General features: G+C 38.9%; 5 protein-coding genes and 2 non-coding genes across 9 annotated transcripts; 4 read left to right on the forward strand and 3 right to left on the reverse strand.

Moving 5' to 3' along the window:
* Positions 1-182: 182 nt before the first annotated feature.
* LOC106444349 (60S ribosomal protein L8-2) lies at positions 183-1,375 on the reverse strand. Its single transcript, XM_013885836.3, has 2 exons — positions 878-1,375; positions 183-705 (listed from the first exon to the last, which is right to left on the reverse strand). Exons 1-2 carry the CDS (start codon positions 1,318-1,320, stop codon positions 369-371), a joined length of 780 nt encoding a protein of 259 aa, XP_013741290.1. The 5' UTR covers positions 1,321-1,375; the 3' UTR covers positions 183-368.
* A 974-nt stretch (positions 1,376-2,349) lies between these two features.
* LOC106444348 (WEB family protein At3g51220) lies at positions 2,350-3,425 on the reverse strand. The gene is made up of 2 exons (XM_013885835.3): positions 3,160-3,425; positions 2,350-3,060 (listed from the first exon to the last, which is right to left on the reverse strand). The coding sequence occupies exons 1-2, from the start codon at positions 3,271-3,273 to the stop codon at positions 2,596-2,598; spliced, it is 579 nt and encodes a 192-aa protein (XP_013741289.1). The 5' UTR covers positions 3,274-3,425; the 3' UTR covers positions 2,350-2,595.
* Positions 3,426-4,393: 968 nt separating this feature from the next.
* Positions 4,394-6,498, forward strand: LOC106444347 (naringenin,2-oxoglutarate 3-dioxygenase-like). The gene is made up of 3 exons (XM_022705420.2): positions 4,394-4,938; positions 5,183-5,611; positions 5,705-6,498. The coding sequence occupies exons 1-3, from the start codon at positions 4,579-4,581 to the stop codon at positions 5,966-5,968; spliced, it is 1,053 nt and encodes a 350-aa protein (XP_022561141.1). The 5' UTR covers positions 4,394-4,578; the 3' UTR covers positions 5,969-6,498.
* A 10,651-nt stretch (positions 6,499-17,149) lies between these two features.
* Positions 17,150-18,802, forward strand: LOC106440108 (proteasome subunit alpha type-7-A). The gene is made up of 3 exons (XM_013881698.3): positions 17,150-17,454; positions 17,767-18,181; positions 18,485-18,802. The coding sequence occupies exons 1-3, from the start codon at positions 17,282-17,284 to the stop codon at positions 18,647-18,649; spliced, it is 753 nt and encodes a 250-aa protein (XP_013737152.1). The 5' UTR covers positions 17,150-17,281; the 3' UTR covers positions 18,650-18,802.
* Positions 18,803-19,086: 284 nt separating this feature from the next.
* Positions 19,087-19,160, forward strand: TRNAV-AAC. Its single transcript has one exon. It is a non-coding gene; the product is annotated as a tRNA-Val (tRNA).
* Positions 19,161-19,211: 51 nt separating this feature from the next.
* TRNAD-GUC lies at positions 19,212-19,283 on the reverse strand. Its single transcript has one exon. It is a non-coding gene; the product is annotated as a tRNA-Asp (tRNA).
* Positions 19,284-19,331: 48 nt separating this feature from the next.
* Positions 19,332-22,472, forward strand: LOC106440106 (serine/threonine-protein kinase rio2). Of its 3 annotated transcripts, none has more exons than XM_013881696.3 (14): positions 19,332-19,418; positions 19,579-19,690; positions 19,760-19,806; positions 19,888-19,958; positions 20,046-20,159; positions 20,240-20,415; positions 20,507-20,595; positions 20,809-20,926; positions 21,035-21,108; positions 21,203-21,250; positions 21,362-21,524; positions 21,747-21,878; positions 21,959-22,054; positions 22,137-22,472. In XM_013881696.3, exons 2-14 carry the CDS (start codon positions 19,607-19,609, stop codon positions 22,284-22,286), a joined length of 1,362 nt encoding a protein of 453 aa, XP_013737150.1. In that variant the 5' UTR covers positions 19,332-19,418; positions 19,579-19,606; the 3' UTR covers positions 22,287-22,472. The 3 variants fall into 3 exon arrangements, with proteins under 3 accessions (XP_013737150.1, XP_013737149.1, XP_048618590.1); XM_013881695.3 differs by having other exon boundaries at positions 19,333-19,418; positions 21,953-22,054; XM_048762633.1 differs by having other exon boundaries at positions 19,373-19,418; positions 19,590-19,690; positions 21,953-22,054.
* The last annotated feature ends 126 nt before the right edge of the window (positions 22,473-22,598 follow it).

The following is a 22,598-nucleotide window of genomic DNA, read 5'->3' on the forward strand; positions in this document are numbered from 1 at the left end:
TGTTTCATTGGGCTTGGCCCAGGACCGGCCCTGGGCTTGATTCATCTAATCAAGTCTCGTATATATTCCTTCCATCTTTGTACCTAATAATCTCTTTGTATAAATATAGACCATTGGTCTTGTGAATAATACATATCTTCCATATTCAATATATATATCAATGAAAATCTAAATAATTGGTCTGCCAAAATAAAATAGTATATAAATCATAAATGTATCCCCTAAGGGTAAATCCAATACAAAAAGCATAATAAGCTTTAAACACCAACAAAAATTAAAATAAACGAAAAACGGCAAACTCTTAAGGTTTAATAATAAAATCAGCAAAAAATCCAAAGAAAACAGAGAAGCTTGTGCCACAATTAAGTCTAAACTGCCTTGGCTGCTGCAACGGCAGCAGCACCTCTGCGACGACCCGTTCTTCTCGCAGCAATTTGACCAACCTTCGCACCAGCTGATTTATAACGATTGACCGTACTAGCATGACCAATGTGCTGGTGGTTTCCTCCTCCGTGAGGATGCTCGACTGGGTTCATAGACACACCACGAACTATAGGCCAGCAGTTTCTCTTCACCCGGTACTTGTGGTATGCCCTACCTGCCTTGAGAAGTGGCTTCTCTGTTCTGCCTCCACCAGCAACTTGCCCAATCATCGCTCTGCATCCACTTTGCACAATCTTCTTCGCCCCAGAAGGAAGTTTAACCCTTTAAATGACAAATAGTATTAGTTATTAATAACTATATGAAACAGAAACTCTTTCAAGAATTAATTCACATCATTAGTTCGTTTAGCGCGTCACACAAGTTACATTATAAGATAATGTTCCAACAGAATAATTAAGGTTTAGAGACAAGACAAGTATGAATATGATATTACCTAGTGGTGTCGTTGTCAGGATTGTGAGAAATCACGATGGCGTAATCACCGGAAGCTCTAGCCATGGCTCCACGGTCACCGACATGAAGCTCAACGTTGCAGACAACAGCTCCCTCGGGAATCGATCTAAGGGGAAGCACGTTACCTACAACGAGAGTCGCCTTCTTACCACAGTAGAGGAGCTGTCCGGTGTACATACCTTCTGCAGCAACAAACAGCTCCTTCTGCTTCTTGTAGCGGAAAGGATGACGGAAATCGACGCGAGCTAACGGAGCACCACGTCCTGGATCGTGGATGATCTCAGTCACAACACCCTTGAGGTACCCATTTCTCTCACTGTAATCGAGGCTACGGAACTTAGCCGGACCCTTGCGGTGGTGAGTGTGTGACTTGAAGACGGAACCAGCGGCACCCTTACGTTGAGCCCTAATCACACGACCCATCTCGACGAAGCTGCCTCTCTTCTTCTTGTTGCCCTCTGTGCAAGCTATTGAGGTATTGGAAGCAACTATGTTTATTTATAGTAGCGTCCCTCCTAGAAACCCTAGTTATTAATGGACTTTCATAATGGGCCTTGTGTAGCGTAGTTTTAGTTGCAAACCCAGTTAAATGTTTTTGGATAAAGTTAAAGTCGGTGTTTTTAAAACCGGGTTTGTTTAACCGGATTCCGCGGTGTTACGTGGCCTGATTGGATCTTAATAATTGGTTCGACCATGAACCAGTTACGTAGCCACCAAATTAGATCACAGAGTTATTAAATTGATAAAAACCGTTAAACAATCAAAAATCTATAAACCATCCATATAAATATAAAATAATTTTATATTTATAATGTTTATGTTTTAAATTCATTTATATATATATATATATATCATATTTACTAACATTACTTTTAAATTTATACACTAAAAATATATTAAACCATATTATTGAACCAAATTTGATCTGGTCGAACCATATTGAACCGTGACCCAAAAATTATCCGGTTTAGTTTCCGGTCCGGTTTTAAAAATACTAATTAAAGTGCTAAATTACTAAAATTGTTAAAACTAATTATACTCTATTTTGAATTAATATAAATTTTATCAAAATTTATAAAATGTAGATTACTTATATTTATATTTTCAAATGCATTTTGGCATTTTTTATTTTTTTCAAGAAGTTTGATAAAATAAATGTAGTACTAGGCAGACCCAACAAAAAATTCTGGTTGTCAAAATAAGTTCTTTCGATTATCTTATAAGAAGTTCTGCGTTCTGGTTGTCAATGAGAAGTTTTGAGACGTTCGTTGAAACAGGCAAACAGCCCATAACAAATCCAGAGGATAACTTTTAAGCAACTTTCCTCAAGAGTAGAACGCAGGGCCTTTCTTCCAGAAAGTTCTAATGATTTCGACGAATGAAATGGAAGAAATGCTAAAGTTTCTTCGACCTGGTCTTGAAGATGATTTCAAATGAGGGTGGTATGATCACTAGAATATCAAACACATGAACCATGTGATGTGATTATTATTCATATTTCGGATGCTAAACTCCCTTTAAACATTTGACATGATCCAGTTTGTCTATGTAGTTACTTACATGCATATCGACAAGAAAACTGTTACAAATTTAAGTTGAATGAATCCCCAAAATAAGAAGTAGTATCATTTTTGGGGTTATTATTTCAGAATATGTAAGGCATATAAACGCGAGACAAGGGTTGCTAAAAGTGGTTAACTAGACCGATTTTCTTGCAAAGAACCAAGCAGCCAATGGCTTCATCTTCTTTGTCTGCTTCTTCACCATAACTTGGTTCTTCTTCTTCTTCTCCTCTTTGCTCTCAATGAATTTCGTTAACAATGGTGGATTCGCAAACTTCACCGAACGCCTCCTCTCCAAACGATCCTCATCATATACTTCATTTTCATCAAACCGATTCATCTTGATATCGGTTATGTTATCCGGTTCAATAACCGTTGATTGCTCTATGAATTTGAGGTCATCTTCAACTTGAGGGTGTTCAGGGTATTTTCTGAGCGAGTGGCTTAGCTTTTCCTTAGTCGTTTCAAGCTCTTGTGTCAGAGTTTCGAGTAGCTGAGACAAAACCTTGTTCTTTTCTTCTGCTTTCTTTAGATTCTCCTTTACTTCATCCAGCTCAGCTTCTATGCTTTTGCTTCTAACTCCGTTATCTACATTGTTTCTCTAACCACACGGTCGAATATAATTGCAACAATGTTAATAATTGATATATAGACACATAATTTTTATATGCAAAACATGTATGCATTTAATTATTGTTACCTCTTGGGACTTGTTGATGTAATTATCACCGAGAAGAATCCTTTCGCCAAACAGAGTGACAGCCTCTTTAACAGATCGGAAAGGAGCTCCAGTGTCGATCTCGGCGTGAACCATTGCAAGAATGCAGCTAATTAAGGGTTGTTTTGCTGCTTTAGTTGTATGAGTTTGTGGTCCATGTGACCATGCAATATAAACCTTTTTATAAAGAAAGAAGCATCACGCTCTCTCAAATAAGATTGCAACCAATGGTTGTTGTTTGCTAAATCGGATGGTGAATAGGTTAGTATAATAGACCATGCTATGATTAGATTATGTAATGGTTCATTCTTGTTATAGTCATTTAATTTTCAATAACGAGTCGAAATTCCAGTAAATGACAAATATGATTGGTAAGTTGTTAACTTTTTCATGGTGCATTTAAAAAAAAAGATATCAGCAACAGAATGTAGATGAGAATGTCTTTGCGTTTACTTCACACAAAATATAACTTGGGGTAAATACAAGTAGAGAGGTTCGTTGGAACGTCCTTCCGTTTTCATATTTTCTGTTAGTATTGCTACTACCGAATAATCAAAATCCTCATTGCGACAACGACCTTTCACCTTATAAAATTTGGTGTTGGGATTGAAGAAGAAAAAAAATATTAATGCTAAAATTACACTAACATGATGTAACTTTCACACCAAAATATTGTTGTGTTAGAAATGCTCTAATGGGTAGGTAGCAAACGACCGCTTCCTTTGTCAGTCATCACAAGCTTTGAAAAGTTTTCTCAGCTACCTCTCTTTCTCTTCGAAAAATTGTTTACATCTACAAATTAGTTACCAATCTTCTTGGTCATAAACTAACCAGGTTTAAAAATCTAAAATTGATAAAAACTAAAATTTTAAAAACTAAAATTATAAATACTACATAATATTAAATAGCTACAAAACTTTAAATTCCAAACACTTGAAAGCTTGATCCAAAGTAAAAATACTTGCACCAATAGTCAGTGATGAATCATGTAACCAAATCATTCATCACTGACTGTTTCTCAAAAAAAAAAAAAAAACAGTGATGAATGATATCCTTAGGGGTTTTTAGCCGAAGTTTAAAAAGCCACAAACTTAAAATAGCTACAAAGCTGTGGCGATAATAAGCTCGTCGCTAGACATAGAAACAATTATGATTTGACTTGTGGTCATTAACCACAAACATCCTTTGGATGATATTCACAAATCCACAATTTGAAAAGTATTTTGTAACTAAATATAGCTACTGCCAAATAATTACAAAATTTTAGCCATAGTTACAAAAGATTTGATAGTAATAACAAGTTTTTCTTGTTGTGTATTATATATTCATTACACATTTTCTCTCTTTTCTCGTTTGTTCAATCTTTTTGCCTTTTGTAATTTAACACTCTTCAGAATATAAATGGCTCCAGCAACTCTAACTGAGCTTGCGGGAGAGTCTAAGCTCAACTCCAAGTTCGTCCGGGACGAGGACGAACGTCCCAAGGTTGCCTACAATGAGTTCAGCAACGAAATCCCCGTGATATCTCTCGCGGGAATCGACCATGTTGGTGGGAAAAGAGGAGATATATGTCGTCAGATCGTTGAGGCTTGTGAGAACTGGGGAGTTTTCCAGGTCGTCGACCATGGCGTCGATACTAAATTGGTGGCTGATATGACTCGTCTCGCTAGCGACTTCTTCTCTTTGCCACCTGAGGATAAAATTAAGTTCGACATGTCCGGTGGTAAAAAAGGAGGATTCATCGTCTCAAGTCATCTCCAGGTAAATCCACCATAATGTTTTAGTAAGTTCTCTTAAATAGTTTTATAAAAGGTATGTCGCTTAATTCATTAGATGCCAACTTAAAGTCTCCTTCTTACGAATGTCGGATCCTAACAATTTTCGACTTATTTTTGTATTTTAATTTCTTATCTCAAACCCCAATAATTACTCGACGTTAGACCCATGCATGTGTTTGTTGGTTATGTTGTTGTAGTTAAATACGAAATAATCATTACATATGTAGGGAGAGGTTGTTCAAGATTGGAGAGAGATCGTGACGTATTTCTCGTACCCGGTGAGAAACCGAGACTACTCACGGTGGCCGGGTAAGCCGGAAGGGTGGGTGAAAGTGACTGAGGAGTACAGCGAGAAGCTGATGGAGTTGGCTTGTAAGCTTCTTGAGATTTTGTCTGAAGCTATGGGGATTGAGAAAGAAGCACTTACTAATGCATGCGTCGATATGGACCAGAAAATAGTCGTTAACTATTACCCCAAATGCCCTCAGCCTGATCTCACACTCGGACTCAAGCGTCACACTGACCCTGGAACCATCACTTTGCTGCTTCAAGACCAAGTCGGTGGTTTACAAGCCACCCGAGACGATGGGAAGACGTGGATTACGGTTCAGCCTGTTGAAGGAGCTTTTGTCGTCAATCTTGGCGACCATGGTCACGTTAGTACTTTTCTAACCTCTCTTATACTCTGCTTTTAATTATTTTCTCCGTTTGTGATTTTTATTTGGTCAAATATTGCATGTGTCTTGAAGTATCTGAGCAACGGGAGGTTCAAGAACGCTGACCACCAGGCGGTGGTGAACTCCAACTCGAGCAGATTTTCTATAGCCACGTTCCAGAATCCGGCTCCGGAAGCAACCGTGTATCCGCTTAAAGTGAAAGAAGGAGAGAAGCCAATACTGGAGGAGCCGATTGCGTTTGCGGAGATGTACAAGAGAAAGATGGGTAGAGATCTCGAGCTGGCTCGCCTCAAGAAGCTGACTAAAGAGAAACAAGGAGGCTGCGAAGCCTCTTGACCAAATCATCGCATAATTAGAATCCTTTTGTTGGTCCCCGTTTAGTGAGAAGAACCTCATTGCAAATATGGGTATCTCAAGCTAGATCATAACTTGTAGGGTGCAACTGGAATGCATTTTTTTGGAATAGAAACTTCCTGAATGCTTAATTCTTTTTCATTCCACAAAATATTCACCAGTTGCAATGAAAAAAAAGAATGAGTATTTCATCTCATTCCATATTATTCCTTTCAATTCCAAAAAAACATCAACATTCTTTTGAAAAATCATTCCACGTAAAAATAGTTTTAGAACAAATGAATACTAATTTCATTCCGTTGGATTCCACTAATTATCATTCCTTTAATTCTATTTATTCATTTTATTAACATCCAGTTACAGCTGTAATTTCTTATATGTTCGAGTAAAACACTTGTCATTTTTATGAAGCAAATAAGCAAAATATTCAAATAAATTAACTTAAGTGATGATTGTTTTCCTAGTTTTTAGATTCTAGTTTTTGAGTTTTGGATTTTGGTTTTTGGTTTTTGGATTTTAATTTTTGATTTTTGATTTTTGATTTTGCAGTAGATTTTGGTTTTTTGAAAAACATGAATGGTTGTTTTAGATTCTAGTTTTTAGTTTCTGGTTTCTACTTTTAAATATAATAAAATAAAAATATTATTAATAGTAAAATATTATTCTGAAAATAATAAAATAACATTGTCTTCAAAATACACATAAATTTATTTACGAAAATGATTTTAAAACAAAATTTAAATACAGAATAAAAATATTGTAAGTTCCATATAAATATACATTAATTTGATCTCGAATGCCTTTCATATTTGACTCAAATGCTATTATACAAGTAGTTAAGGATTATAAATAAAAATTAATATCATACATTTGATGATTTTTTTTCTATGATAATTTTTAAACATATATTTCTATGGTTATGTTTATGTAAAATCACTTATTTTTATATTAATAAAGTATAAAAAAATTATTTGATAATGTGATGGTGAAGTGAACGTATGAGAGTGGGAAAAATGCATAAACATAAGATAAATATGAAAAGAAGGACTAATTACAAAAAATAATATTAAAAAAAGCCATTAAAAAGAAAATGATAAATAAAAAAATCATCGTAGAACTTGACAAAATCCGAAAAACACAGATTTTGGTTTTTTTTTTTTTGTAGAATTAGATAGTTATTTGAAAAGCTAGTTTTCCTAGTTTTTAGGAAATCATTTTTAGCAAAATCTTGATTGGTAAACAAAGTAGTTTTTAAAAAACAAAAACCAACAATCAACATCTTAGTTTTTCACCGACGTTTCTCAAATACAAAATAGAAAAATAACAGGAATTAGAGGCATGAGAATAGTTTTAGATTCAAACATGTGTTACAAATACTATTTTTACACTTTTTTCATCAGTTTAGAATTTTAAATATTAAAATGTAGGGAGAATTGCCAAGTGTGACTCAAAACTTGGAGTCAAACCAAAACAATACCCCAACTTGGGTCAAAGGCAAAAGTAACTTAAAAGGCTATTGAAATTACAACTATCCCCTTGTGACCAAACAAAAAAACGGAATTTTTTTTACGTTTCTACCCCTCGCAAGTCGTCTGTTTAGACGACTTGAAAATAAGTCGTCCAGACGACTTAACTGAAAGTCGTCTGGACAGTTAGTCTTAAACATAATTTAAAAATTTTGTAAAAAATATTTTGATAAGTGAAAAATGGGAATTATGTAATTAACATATGTCTTAGGAGGTATAAATTAAGATATAACAAATTTCAATTGTTTTCAGCATAGATGAGTGAAAGTAGTGAGTCATGATATTCTTTAGTTTATGTTTCATCAACATATGTTGTAGTATTGTATGTGTTCTTAGGGTTAGATTTTGGAAAGCATTAAAACCGTTTTTGAAAATTTTTAAAATTACTTATGCGTGTTCATTTCTATGTATAGTAAACACTATTTAAGTATAATTTGATTTTATAACGTGGTTAGTTAGTTAATCTAGTCATTTTAGTTTAGGGGTTCATTTTAGGGTCTAGGACGACTTAATATTTTGTCGTCTGAAAACAGACGACTAAATATTAAGTCGTCTGTTGTACATTATCAGCCAGAATAAGTCGTCTAAACCGGACCAAACCTTAAAGTTTACCAATGTACTTTTAAAGCTAACCGGATTATTTACCCAATATATAAGGTGATTTTTTTTTTTTGTTTCATTTTTCACGAAATTCAGAAACCCTAACAGTTCTCTCTCAAAGGCGATTTCGAATTCCCACGATTTCCGAACAAACCATCGTTCTCAACGTCAGCTATCTATCTCACTTCATTCTCACCGTTGTCGCCGCAGCTTCTTCTAACCCTAGCGCCGCCGATTCCTCTAAACCCTAGCGCCGCCGATTCCTCTAAACCCTAGCGCCGCCGCTTCCACTATTTCTGAACAAACCGTCGCCCTCGCCACCGTGGTCACCAACGTTCTCACCGCCGCTTCCTCTAAACACTAGCGCCGCCGCTTCTTCTAAACCCTAGCGCCGCCGCTTCTTCTCTGTAAACCTTAGCGCCGTTTCTCTGTAAACCCTAACGCCGCTAAGTCATCAATCTCGAGGAAAAGATGAACATAAAACGTTGTCTCTATCAATTTACTCATTCTCACCGTTTCACGTTTATTTTTTCAGATCAATAACCGCAATGACGAGTACTCCAACTCCTTCTGCGACTGGAAGACTTGTAAGTAATTTAAGTCGTCTGGAAAGTCTTCCAACTGGACGACTTAGTAGATGACTTAAATATAAGTCGTCCATTTGGAAGACTTTCCAGACGACTTAAATTTAAGTCGTCTACTAAGTCGTCTGGACTTATATTGTTGTCTTTGATTATTTTGCAGACAAAAAGGATGGATATTCCAGAACTCCCCCGTAGGTTATACACATCAGGGGAAGAGCCAGAAGCCCACAATAGCATTTCGTATCATACGGATAACAGCAAGTTGCATACTGCTCTTAGGAAAGCTCTTACTGATGACGAATTTGAAGAGCTCAAGGAGTCGAGTTTGGGAGTTTTCATCAAGTTCAAGGAGCAGGGATTTGGTTGGGCTTCAAGGCTGGTTCACTACATGCTCAGTTTCAAGCTGGACATTAAGAAGAAGTATGAGATGTGGTCTCTCGTTGGTCCAGAACCTTTGAGGTTTTCACTGTTAGAGTTTGAAAACCTCACTGGTCTAAACTGCGAGTACATCGAGGACCTTGAGACACCAAAATGTGACGTTACCCCAGAGATGGTTTCTTTCTGGGGGATGCTGGGAGTTCATCTGGAAGCTGGGCCAACTACTGATCAGATAATAGCAGCACTGAAGAGATGCGGGGATTGGTCCAGGGAAGATCGCAAGCGGCTCGCGTACCTCTCCATCTTCACTGGATTCATTGAAGGGAGAAAGTTTTCAACCGCTACACGATCTACTCTGGCAAGGCTAGTGATGGATTTAGAACGGTTTGAGAATTATCCATGGGGGAGAGTCGCGTTTAAGGTGCTGATGGACTCTTTGTGGAACAAAGAAATTGCTGGCTGTTACACCGTGGATGGGTTTATACAAGTTCTTCAAGTCTGGACGTACACAGCTATGCCGGAATTGGGTGCTAGTATTGGTGGTCCCAGAGCAGACAGTCCGTCTCCACCGATACTGGCTTACGAGGGCAGCAGAGGCCGCAGATCAATGAAAGCTGCTATCTTGAGTCAGGTATTTACTTCAATCCAAAAGACTGCGCAGACGACTTATTATAAGTCGTCTGGAAGGTCGTCCAGCTTGACGACTTATCGGACGACTTATAATAAGTCGTCTGGAAAGTCTTCCCAGCTGGACGACTTATTAGACGACTTATTATAAGTCGTCTGGAAAGTCTTCCATCTGGACGACTTATTAGACGACTTATTATAAGTCGTCTGGAAGGTCTTCCATCTGGACGACTTATTAGACGACTTATAATAAGGCGTCTGGAAAGTCTTCCCAGCTGGACGACTTATCGGACGACTTAATTAAGTCGTCTGGAAAGTCTTCCATCTGGACGACTTATTAGACGACTTATTATAAGTCGTCTGGAAGGTCTTCCAGCTGGACGACTTAGTAGACGACTTATAATTAAGTCGTCTATTTAGTATTTTTTTTCAAATATCTAACTCGATTCTTCTATTTACTGCAGACCCGCGTGATCAACTTTGTTGAGAAGGACATTAGTGAAATGTGGCCAAAATGGGACTCTGAGGTTGAGGACCTGCCCGCGGAGAACATCATTAAAGTCATGTATGAGCGGAGACCGTGGAAGTGGACCATGGATTGCTGGGAAGTCACTGGTACTAAGGTCAATACAAAACCTAAGGTTGTGACTCCATCGAAGAAGGCCAAAGAGATGGTTGTGTTGGAGGAGGAGGAGGAGGAGGAAGACAATCCAAGACCTCGGAAGAAAGCTCGTAAAGAGGCTCCTGAAGAGGCTAGAGAAGAGGCTAGAGAAGAGGCTAGAGGGGTGACCAGAGAGGAGTTGGAAATTATGTTCAAGGGCGTAGCTGAGGCTATGAAAAAAGGGTTTAATAAGTGCATGAGGGAGTTTAGGAAGTTGTCTGATAGATTGGAAGCTGTGGAGAAGAAGGTTGGTGTCACCAATCAGGCTACCCCTCCACCTCTAACCAATCAGGCTACCCCTCAAGATAAACAGCCTACCCCTCTTGCCAAAGAAACCGGGGGTAGAAACAAACAGGCTACCCCTCATGCCAATGAAACCGTGGTTAGTAACCAGCCTCCTCCTCATCAAACCAAACAGCAGCCTCCTCCTCCTCAAAAGAAACAGCAGCAGCCTCCTCCTCTTCAAAAGAAACAGCCTCCTCCTCAAAAGAAACAGCCTCCTCAAATCAAATATGTTAGTATCAAATCCAGGGTTAACTAGTTGTCCAGACGACTGTAAAAGTTGTCTGGACGACTAGTTGACCCTGGACGACTTAAACGTAAGTTGTCTGGACGACTAGTTGACCACGGAAGACTTAATTTTAAGTCGTCCAGGGTCAACTAGTCGTCCAGACAACTTTTATTTAAGTCGTCCAGGGTCAACTAGTCGTCCAGACAACTTTTATTTAAGTCGTCCAGGGTTAACTTGTGTGCAACTTTTATTGCAGAGATGGTTGCCGGAGGATACAGCAACCGAGGCGAACTCGGTAAATAAAGCAGATGGTGTCACCTCCAAAGAGATTGTTGCTGTCACTTCCACCGATCACCAACCGAGCCTCGCTTCCACAGATCAACAACCGAGCCTCGCTTCCACCGAGCCAAGCGATCCAGTTTCACAACCGAGCCTGGTTGTATTGGACAAGCGTGCAAAGAGTAAACGAGCGAAGAAACCTGCTCCTACTGTGAGATCTCCTTATATGGCAGAGAAAAAAAAAGATAAAGTGGCAGCCTATAATCCATTTCCGCCAGTAAACAAAGAAAAGTTGAAGGAACTCGCTGATTGGTTGAAAACTGATCCGTAAGTGATTGCTTTACCCATAATAGCTTGATTTAGTCGTCCAAAACTGATTGCTTTTTTGTTTGCAGTCATTATTTAACTAAGATCGAGGACAAACCACGTACATCACCAACAAGGTGGTACCACTTCCTCCGGACAGCCAGAGGATGGCTGGAAGACTGCGTAAGTCTTCTGCACACGATTTAAGTCGTCTACAAAGTCGTCCAAGTAGACTACTTTCCAGACGACTTAAAGATAAATCGTCTGGAAAGTCGTCTACTTGGACGACCACGTAGACGACTTATAATTAAGTCGTCTTCGTCTGGTAACTTCTAACTTGTTATATTTAATATGCAGCATATAGATGCTTGGATTAATGTGCTAAGGCAGAGGTATCAGGAGAACCCACAAGCTTTCAGGAGCGAGCGAATGTGCTTCCTGGATCACAACTTTTCTCAGTCTTGGAGAGAGCAGTATCAGCTCTTCAAAACATCGGAACCTGATCACAAAGGTTTAGGAAGAGTTCTACCTGGTGGGGCGTCGTATTTTTATGACGGATCAATACCTTCATTTTGCCAATCAAACAAGAAGTGGGGGGAGGACATTGATGATATCTATGCGCCAGTGAACTTGGACGACAAGCATTGGGTTGCTATTTGGATATCGATCCCTAAGAGGCACATAGTCGTCTGGGACAGCATACCTTCATCTAGTGTACCAGACGCATGGGATGCGATAATGGAGCCTTTTCTCCAGATGGTCCCTTATCTGCTTGTTGAGTGCGCAGCCACCGACGAAATGCGGGTCAAATACGGGTTGGAGCCATACACATATGAGAGACCGCTGAAAGGTGTACCCACGGCCAACAATGGTGATTGTGGCGTGTACACTGTAAAGTACATTGAATGTCATGCGCTCGGGGGCTCCTTTGACCCTAAAGACTTTGCTAGGTGCAACGCGAAGAAAATGAGGGATAATATGGCGGTGGATATATGGAAGGAGCTTGTTGATCAGCATCTGAAAGAAAATGTGGATGGTGATAAGTTCGTGGGCATGTATGATTAGATTTGTATTTGAACATGATTTTTTAACATGATTTTTGTATTTGAACATGATTTTTTAACATGATTTTTGTATTTGAACATGATTTTTGAACATGATTTTTGTATTTGAACATGATTTTTTAACATGATTTTTGTATTTGAACATGATATAAGTTGTCTGGAAGAAATAAGTCGTCTGGAAGGTTTTCCAACTGGACGACTTACAAATAAGTCGTCTGGAAGGTTTTCCAACTGGACGACTTACAAATAAGTCGTCTAGAAGGTTTGGACGACTTATTATAAGTCGTCTGGAAGGTTTTCCAACTGGACGACTTACAAATAAGTCGTCTAGAAGGTTTGGACGACTTGAAGGGATAGTAGAAGGTAGTCTAAAAATAAAATACACTTGAAGGGATAGTAGAAGGTCGTCTAAAAATAAAATACACTGGACGACTTAGTAGAAGGTCGTCTAAAAATAAAATACACTTGAAGGGATAGTAGAAGGTCGTCTAAAAATAAAATACACTGGACGACTTAGTAGAAGGTCGTCTAAAAATAAAATACACTGGACGACTAAATATTTAGTCGTCTGGACGGGTAATCAAGACGGGACGACTTAAATTTAGGTCGTCTGGACAACTAGTCAACTGGTTGTGTACATTGTGGTTTCGTATGGCCAGTTTCCTTGCAGTTTGAGCATCTCCGTGCCCTGTGTTTCTTCCTGGGTTTGTGTCCTCTCATCCTAGATAGCTCCAACCAAGATTGCCATCTTGATTTCTTCGGTCTCCCCCGACCACGCTTTAGTTCTGGAGGAAAGCATTCTCGTTCCTCAATATGTTGTGACACGATAGGATATATATTCTCTGAGTATCCTGCATACAGATAATTCTTTGAGTACAGTGGACATACAAGTGTGGAGATATGCAAACCAGCATGTATTCCAGCAGCTATAGCATGAGAGCAAGGTATTTTCTCCACTCCATAGACACCACAATCACACTTTGCATGTTCCAAATCAACCACACAGTCCATTTTGCCACCTTTGACAAAGAAATGCCATCCATCAATTGGTTCGACCGTCATCATACCCGCTATCTCTTCTCGAACAGCAAGCAAGTATTCAACAGCCCGGCTATGTTCAGTTGTGAGACTCAAAGCATCTTGTCTCCTTTTCCAATACCATTTTCCTAACTTCTGCCTTATGAACTCCAGCAGGAACGTAATCGGAAATCCTCTTGCTCGCTTCAGTGCGGAATTAATAGATTCAGCAATGTTGCTTGTTTTTATGTTGAACCTGTTCCCCTTACAATAAACCCTTGACCATAGCCTGACGTCGGCTTTCTCCAAATACGTTGCAAGTTCCGGGTTTGCACTCCGTATCTCAGCCATGTACCGGTCAAAATCGTAAACCGTGTGAGCATAAGCAGCCCCTTTCACCAAGTACATGAGATGTTTCCCTTTAAACTTTTTGACAATGTTATCTTGAAGGTGATAATAACATATTCCTCGGGTTGCCCAAGGAAACACCTTATCACACGCACTTTTAATGGCCTTGTGCCGGTCGGAGACTATCACCAGAGGCTTGTCATGAGATATACAACTAGCCAATTTTGTGAAAAACCATTCCCAAGAAGGTATATCTTCCTCATCCACGATCCCAAAAGCCAATGGGAATATCTGAAAATTGCCATCTTGTGCGGCTGCAACTAACATAGTTCCTCCATACTTTCCACTTAGGTGAGTTCCATCCACCACAATGACCCTTCTCTGATACTTAAAACCTTTGATAGAAGCTCCAAAAGAGAGAAATAGATACTTAAATCTTTTCATAGAATCAAGTTCTATCGCCGTGATAGAATCAGGATTTGCAATGGAGATTTGCTCGAGATATGATGCCAGACGCGAATACCCTTCTTCTGCTGATCCTCTCACCAATCTTTGTGCATATAACAGTGCTCTGTATGAAGTGGTGTAATCAAGCGCCATGCCAAACATGTTCCTCATTGCATCAGTGATATGCTGCGGAGTTATCCCATCAATGATTCCAACACGATCAATGAAAAGACTACCTACATACTTCGGAGTACAGTGTCTCCGCTGAGCGATTCGGTCTCCCGCTGAGCATAAATGTTTTTCCACATACTTTGTTACCCAAAACGTGTTTGTCCCATGTTTGACACTCGCTCTGACCTTCCATCCACAATAGCTAACCGGACATGTTGCCACAACGAGAGTTTTCGTTGATTTGTATAATCTGAAAGAAAACTTACCCCTCACTGCTGCCAACCGCAGCTCTGAAAGCAGTGCACCCTTGCTAACAAAACTCTGGTTGACATAGATGGTACCATTCGATTTTCCTCCTTCAATAGCATTTGTCTTAGCATATGCCTTTTGGATTTCTTCAAAACAAATATTATCATCATCTTCCTCGTCCTCATCTGGAACCTTTCCATAAAGACTGTAATCCCCACCATTCTGATCCGTTTCACCAACAATAGAATTATCAGCATCCTCCTCCCCATTTTCCTCCTCCCCATCTTGATTTTCATCTTCAACAAACTCATTATCACCAACATCTTCATCATCACCACCAACATCTTCTTCCCATTCACCAGCTTCATCATTATCACCAACATCTTTTTCCCATTCACCAGCTTCATCAATATCCCTTTTCTCTGAAACCGTTTCGACCTTGCTGCGGCTTGATACACAAAGACATACTCTATGGGTTTTGAGTATCTCCAGCAAGTTTCGAACTTGTCTATCACTTGTAACATGAATGGGAAGACTGCCTGGAGCCATCATCATTTCTGCTGGTAATGAGTAGCTAATCTCCACACTCACTGTTCTCATGTCCAGGTTATAATCTTCTTGAGCCATTGCAACAAGTTCAGCATGTGTTGAATCTTCATTCAATAAAAACAATCTTGCTCCTTTGAGATCATCAACCACAAAATCCCAACGGAAATCTCTCAACAACCATTCTCCATACACTGCATGTAACTGAAAAATCATCTGCAAATATTCAAAATAAAACACATTAGTAAACATAGAGAAAATGAAGAAGTTCAATAAACATTGCCGCAGACGACTTAGCATTAAGTCGTCCAGAAGACTTAAAGGTAAGTCGTCTAAAGAGGTCACTTTTGCAATTGAAAATTAAAAGGGACGACTTAATTCTAAGTCGTCCGGCTTTGTTTGTTAAAAAAAAAACTTCAGACGACTTATATATAAGTCGTCTACGAGAAACGGGCTAGTTTTGCATTTGACCGAATCGTGTCAGATCTTTGACTATTTCTGGACGACTTATAATTCAGTCGTCTCTGGGAAAGTTAAAATTTCAATATTTTATGAAAACTTGACGACTTACGTGTAAGTCGTCCTAAGGTTAGTTTTGTAATTGAAAAATAAAACTTGAAATTTAACTTTCTCCAGACGACTTAGATGAAAGTCGTCCAGCTAAACGACTTAATTTAAGGTCGTCCGGGATAAGCAAGGTTTGACCAGAAAATTGGGAAAAATTCTGGACGACTTTGCTTTCCCCGGACGACTTTAAATTAAGTCTTCTGGAGGGACGACTTTATATTAAGTCGTCTGGTTAAAGTTAAATTATGAAGTTTTATTTTTCAATTACAAAACTAACCTAGGACGACTTACACGTAAGTCGTCAAGTTTTCATAAAATATTAAAATTTTAACTTTCCCAGAGACGACTGAATTATAAGTCGTCCAGAAATAGTCAAAGATCTGACACGATTCGGTCAAATGCAAAACTAGCCCGTTTCTCGTAGACGACGTATATATAAGTCGTCTGGAGTGTTTTTTTTAACAAACAAAGCTGGACGACTTAATTTAAGTCGTCCGTTTGACCAGAAGACTCATCAGTAAGTCTTCTACATACAGATGACTTACTAGTAAGTCTTCTACGCGAACAGATCTTGAAAAAAAATTCAAATTCGTACCTTAAACTAGGTGAGATGACTTCGTTTGCACACAGGGTCTTCTCCAACCACCCAGAACCTCAAACGAAAGCAACCGTAAGTAAAAACGAAAGAAATATGGCTCTGTCAACCATAGCCCATATTTTGAATCAAAAGCTTGAGTTTTTTGGATGAATATAGAGAGAAAGTGAAAGAAATGTTGTTTTTAGTTCATAACAATTGAAACAGAGAGAGTGTAAAGAGATTTACGTGCATTAAAGGGCATTAAAAGCTCCAAACAGTTCGTACAAGGTTGTTGCCACTATTCATTGCAGTGACAATATTGTAAATACTTGAAGAAGATGAGGTTGAGACAGTAAAGAAGCCATTTTCGAAAAAAAACAAAAACAAAATGTTAATGGCATTTTCGTACATAAAATGCAGGTGTGGGGTTAAAATCTCAAAAAAAAAAGGAGTCAAAAGAAAAGGTTAGTTTTCTGTTTGACTTCAAGTTTTGAGTTACTTTTGCAAAAAACCCTAAAATGTATTAACAAGAAATTCAATTGAATTTTCCTTAATGCTGATGGTCTTTATATGACCGATGTGGCAGAAAATTTTGAAAAGGGCCTATTCTGATTGAATTTGGGCCAATGTAGCTAATCTAAGGCCCACAATAGAAACAAATCCACATTGATGGTTCCTTCTCATTGGCTAGAAGGACGGTAAACGTGAACTCGTCCGCAGGGGATTAAAAACCGAACTGGGGAAATCTGGCTTGTCGCCTAAGTTGGAATTGATTTTGAATAAAACGAAAGAGAGAAAGAAGCAACACTCAATAGAGAAGAAAGAAAAGTGTGAGAGATGGCGAGATATGATCGAGCAATCACAGTGTTCTCCCCCGATGGCCACCTTTTCCAGGTAGAGTACGCCCTCGAAGCTGTCCGTAAGGGTAACGCCGCCGTCGGAGTCCGCGGCACCGATACTGTAGTCCTCGCCGTCGAGAAGAAATCCACTCCTAAGCTCCAGGATACAAGGTATAGCTCCCCCGATCTCTGCCGATGCACACCTGGGTCAGCTTGATTTAGGTCGATTTTTTAAAATCGATTTGAATTGGAACTTGATTTTAGGGTTTTGTATCAACTTGGGAGTGTTAGATCGTAGAATCGGAGCTGATCCATTGTTAAAAAGCTTTACTTTTTGTTTTACGAGTGTAAAGACTCAACGTTTGCTCCGCTTCTATGAAAGAGAATCTGTGTACAAAGTTTTAATATTTAGGGTTGAAATCGAATAAAGTTATCACCTTTATGGTGTTTTCTTCTCACTCGCATTTACTTTGTTTCTCATAGATCAGCAAGAAAGATTGTGAGTCTTGATAACCACGTTGCGTTGGCCTGTGCTGGGCTCAAGGCAGATGCTCGTGTCCTGATAAACAAGGCGAGGATCGAGTGTCAAAGCCACAGGCTTACGTTGGAGGATCCTGTGACTGTCGAGTACATCACTCGGTACATTGCTGGGCTTCAGCAGAAGTATACTCAAAGTGGGGGTGTGAGACCTTTTGGTCTTTCCACTCTTATTGTTGGTTTTGATCCATACACTCGTATACCTTCGCTTTATCAGACTGATCCATCTGGTACGTTCTCTGCTTGGAAGGCTAATGCGACCGGGAGAAACTCAAACTCGATCAGGGAGTTTCTGGAGAAGAATTATAAAGAAACGTCGGGACAAGAAACTGTGAAGCTTGCTATCCGTGCTCTGCTTGAGGTTAGTTTATCCTTTCGTTTTTTAAAACCAGACCAAGTAGGTTTCCTTTGACTTATTGCCGGGTGACCTCTCACTAAACTTATCACCTAGAAAGAACCACCGGTATGATTATCCATTCTTGAAGTTGGCTTTAAAGTTAAAGATAACAAAAGGTGACAATGTTAGAGAATGTTAAAGTCGTAAAAAAATGTAGGAGACTTTACTATTTGAGTTAGAGAATAATGATGTTATTGAGGAGCTTATTTTACAGAACACAAGTAGCGAATTTTGTAAGATGCTGATGAGCATTTTGCAAATTTGCAGGTAGTTGAGAGTGGGGGAAAGAACATTGAGGTTGCTCTAATGACACGGGAGGAAGGTACTCTAAGGCAGCTAGAAGAAGCTGAAATCGATGCTATTGTGGCCGAGATCGAAGCAGAGAAGGCTGCTGCAGAAGCAGCCAAGAAAGGCCCTTCAAAGGAAACCTGAGCATTATCTTACAATAACGGTCTCAGTTTTCAAGTTGTAACTTTGGTTCAAAGTAAAGATATTTGCGTGAATTTTTTTTGTTGGACCCTCAGTTTTCAAGTTGTAACTGTGTTGACACTCTTGCTTTAAATCTCAGTTAACATTTTTTTTTTAGCAAAGTACCATATCTAGCTAGCCATGAGAAAATAGCAGTTCATGGTACTACTACTACTTGTTAGACCTATGTCCTATCTTATTTCTGGCTATGGATGTGGAATGTTTCAAGGATTTCTTCTTGTCATCTTTGCATCTTCTCCATATAGTTAGACAAACATAACATGACGAGAACAACATTCAAGACCATCTCAACCGTCATATCTTTTCAAAAAAAAAAAAGATCTGATTCATCGAACTTCGTTTTCTATCAATTTGTTTTCCACGGCAATCTCTAACGCAATGGTTTCGTGGTGTAGTCGGTTATCACGTCAGTCTAACACACTGAAGGTCTCCAGTTCGAACCTGGACGAAGCCAATTCTTTTTCCTCTAGTTTTGAAGTTTAATATAATAAACCAAAAATATTATCGCCGTTGCCGGGGATCGAACCCGGGTCACCCGCGTGACAGGCGGGAATACTTACCACTATACTACAACGACATTTGTTGACGGGAAGTAGACAAGATTAAATATATATAGTTTTAGGATTAGTATTTTATGTTCGCGAGCAAACGAACTTACTTCTTACTTCTTCCCTTTGCGCCGTCCTCTCCCTCTCTGCTCTCAAAGTTTCAGGTAAAGCTTCTTCAGCTTTGCTCTTGCATCAAATACTTGCTTACGCACCGCCCTGTTGTGTGTGTCGTTTCTAGACATAGCAAATTTTCTTTGATTCCCCTAAGTCTTTAGCTGTAAAGTTTAAACATTTTAAGTGTTGTTTTGGGGTTTGCTGTTCTAGGGTTTCATCAGAGTTAAGAAAAAAAAGGATGAAGCTTGACGTGAATGTGTTGAGATATCTCTCAAAAGATGATTTTAGAGTTCTCACCGCTGTGGAGATGGGAATGCGAAACGTCAGTCCCCTCTATATTCCTTTGTAATTACTACCTTTTGAATTTCTCTGAAACTACTTTGCTTTGCAGCATGAGATTGTTCCTTCTGAGCTCGTAGATCGCATTGCTGGTCTAAAGTATGTCCTTATTTTCTTTCATTAAGTTGTGCTTTGATGTACCATATTGTGTAATTCACAAAACTGTTATATTGCACACAGACATGGAGGCACCTACAAAGTCCTCAAGAACTTGCTCAAGTATAAGCTTTTGCACCACGACCGCTCTAAATGTGACTACTTCTCTTCCCCTCTAAAGACATTAACTAGTTTTTTTCCTGCTTTGCATAGTCTTGACGATTGTTGTTTTCTTCGTTAAGATGATGGATTCAGACTCACTTATCTGGGATACGACTTTCTTGCCATTAAGACATTGGTCAACCGTGGTGTCTTTACCGGTGTTGGTCGTCAGATTGGGGTTGGTAAAGAGTCTGGTAAGTCTTTTTATTTTTGATTCATTGGTGTGTTTAAGAGATACACTTTGGGGTCAGTTGCTGATAGTTATGGGATGTAGACATATTTGAGGTTGCTCAGGAAGATGGAACTATTCTGGCAATGAAGTTGCATAGACTAGGGAGAACCTCCTTCAGGGCTGTCAAATCTAAGCGTGACTACTTGAGGCATCGCAGTAGTTTTAGCTGGTTGTATCTCTCCCGCCTTGCCGCTCTCAAGGAGTTTGCTTTCATGAAGGTTGTTATTATTGCCTTTGTTCCATTCCATGGTTGTAACACTCTTCTTGTAAGTGTTTTATTATCTTTTTGGCCTAATGTTTGTTGAGCAGGCTTTGGAAGAACATGACTTTCCGGTTCCAAAAGCCATCGACTGCAATAGGCACTGTGTTATCATGTCCCTTGTGCAGGGTTACCCCATGTAAGGATCTACCTTCATGTTCCACACACCAGGAGAAATTTTTTATGATTTTATATGGCTCTGTTAGTCTTAAGCATTATGTACTGATAGCTTTTGATGCATTGGATTCGAGATTCCTTAAAATTTGATCCATTGCTTCACTCACTCACTCACTAAGAAACAGTTATAACCTTGCTGTTGTGAATCACATCTTTCACATTTCGTTTATGACAGGGTTCAGGTGAAGCAGTTACAGAACCCTGAGACAATTTTCGAGAAGATTATTGGCATTGTTGTTCGTTTGGCTGAGCATGGTCTAATTCATTGTGATTTCAATGAATTCAACATCATGGTGAGATATTACAGAATCATCTACTTGAAGCTGCCTCGTTACATGATTCTGTAATCATGCTAGTTATTTTCCTCTGCTTACACCTTCGTTTATATATGTATATCATAGATTGATGATGAAGAGAAGATAACGATGATTGACTTTCCACAAATGGTATCTGTTTCACACCAAAATGCACAAATGTATGCGATATCTCATCTCTGGCTCATGCCTCTGTCCTCCTTTTATCATTTTCCATGATTTTTTTTTAGGTTTGTTAATGGTTTTTTTTTTCAGGTACTTTGACCGTGATATTGAATGCATTTTCAAGTTTTTCAGAAAAAGGTTAGTTGTCAATCGAGTTTTTATTTGTTTACACATCATCTATTCACATTACCTTGTAGCATATGATCTCCATATTTCTCCATTTCTGTGAACTCAATTCCTTTCTTCCAGGTTTAATATTTCTTTCCAAGAAGATAGAGATGATGAGACAGAGGTGGAAGTGGATGAGAACAGCAGACCATCTTTCTATGATATAACTAAAGATGCCAATGCTTTGGATAGAGAACTAGAAGCTAGTGGTTTCACTAAAAAGGAGCAGAATGACCTCGATAAAGTATGTCCACCCTATGACCTCAGTAATAATATCACTGCTTATCTATGTGAACCTGTATGTACTTAAAGAAACATGTATAATCGATTGCTTTGAGGTATTGCGTATTCATTTTGAGTTATAGGGAGCGTAATGTGTCAGTTGTGTACCTGTTTGCAGCATTGGTCCCTTTCTTGTCTGTGAATGGGTTATATATAATGAATATTTGGTTTCTGTCTTGTGTAGTTTATTGAAGGTGGGCTGGAGAAGAGTACAGATTCTGACGAGGATGAGGAATCTGATGATGAAGAGCAGACTTTTGTGTCAAATGAAGAAGGAAGCCTAAATGAAATGGAATCACTGCAGTTGCAAGAGGAGGTATATAACTGAAACATGTTCTCTCTTTATGTAGCCTTCTTGTGCTTACACTATATACTCTGCATGATGTGTAGGAGCAGAAAAGATCAGATGAAGTTGAGGCAGAAGTTGAATTGGATGATAATGAGAAAGACGGAAGCAGTGGAGATGAAGAAAATGAAGCTGGAAGAGATGAGGTTAGTATCTTCTGTGTAGTATAGTGACTCAAGAGAGTATAGAGAGTTAACTTAATAGATATGCAACCTTCCTTTGCTTCAGGAGCTGGACAAAAAACTAGGCAAGCAAAGACGCAGAGCCATGGCAGCAGCCAGGGGAGGTAGAAAGTGTCAGTCTTCAAGAAACACATACAAGGACAAAGGAGGCCGTTCCCAAAACTCCAAGATTCACAGCAACATGAGTGGCTGGTGATGATAAAACTTTTCACAGCAATTATGATACCACAAAACAAAACTGTGCAAGATGTTAATGGGCCTTTCATTGTTGTAAACAGGCCTATTTTTTAATCTCATGTTTGACTTTTTTTTTCGGATAGACAAGAATCTAAACTACATGAAAATTCAGTTTCCTATATAAATTCAGAGAAAATATCTCAAATGATACTGGTCTAAATTTGATTGATTTTGTTTTAAAGGGGCGAATCTGAAAATACAATGCAAGTTTAGGGAGTAGATAAGAAGCGCTCCCTCAATAAGCGGAAATGGAAAGAAAAAAAAAAAATAC

This window comes from Brassica napus, chromosome C7 (assembly GCF_020379485.1).
Source record: "Brassica napus cultivar Da-Ae chromosome C7, Da-Ae, whole genome shotgun sequence".
NCBI lineage: Eukaryota > Viridiplantae > Streptophyta > Magnoliopsida > Brassicales > Brassicaceae > Brassica > Brassica napus.

Excerpts from the sequence above, each read along its gene's own strand:
- LOC106444348 (XM_013885835.3), bottom strand. The coding sequence starts at position 3,273 with ATGGTTCACGCCGAGATCGACACTGGAGCTCCTTTCCGATCTGTTAAA. Across the intron at positions 3,061-3,159 it reads ACATCAACAAGTCCCAAGAG|AGAAACAATGTAGATAACGG; the intron begins GTAACAATAATT and ends CCGTGTGGTTAG.
- LOC106444349 (XM_013885836.3), bottom strand. The coding sequence starts at position 1,320 with ATGGGTCGTGTGATTAGGGCTCAACGTAAGGGTGCCGCTGGTTCCGTC. Across the intron at positions 706-877 it reads CCTGACAACGACACCACTAG|GGTTAAACTTCCTTCTGGGG; the intron begins GTAATATCATAT and ends TGTCATTTAAAG.
- LOC106440108 (XM_013881698.3), top strand. The coding sequence starts at position 17,282 with ATGGCGAGATATGATCGAGCAATCACAGTGTTCTCCCCCGATGGCCAC. Across the intron at positions 17,455-17,766 it reads CCTAAGCTCCAGGATACAAG|ATCAGCAAGAAAGATTGTGA; the intron begins GTATAGCTCCCC and ends TGTTTCTCATAG. Across the intron at positions 18,182-18,484 it reads CTATCCGTGCTCTGCTTGAG|GTAGTTGAGAGTGGGGGAAA; the intron begins GTTAGTTTATCC and ends GCAAATTTGCAG.
- LOC106444347 (XM_022705420.2), top strand. The coding sequence starts at position 4,579 with ATGGCTCCAGCAACTCTAACTGAGCTTGCGGGAGAGTCTAAGCTCAAC. Across the intron at positions 4,939-5,182 it reads TCGTCTCAAGTCATCTCCAG|GGAGAGGTTGTTCAAGATTG; the intron begins GTAAATCCACCA and ends TTACATATGTAG. Across the intron at positions 5,612-5,704 it reads ATCTTGGCGACCATGGTCAC|TATCTGAGCAACGGGAGGTT; the intron begins GTTAGTACTTTT and ends TGTGTCTTGAAG.
- LOC106440106 (XM_013881695.3), top strand. The coding sequence starts at position 19,607 with ATGAAGCTTGACGTGAATGTGTTGAGATATCTCTCAAAAGATGATTTT. Across the intron at positions 19,807-19,887 it reads GATCGCATTGCTGGTCTAAA|ACATGGAGGCACCTACAAAG; the intron begins GTATGTCCTTAT and ends TATTGCACACAG. Across the intron at positions 21,251-21,361 it reads TTCAAGTTTTTCAGAAAAAG|GTTTAATATTTCTTTCCAAG; the intron begins GTTAGTTGTCAA and ends CCTTTCTTCCAG.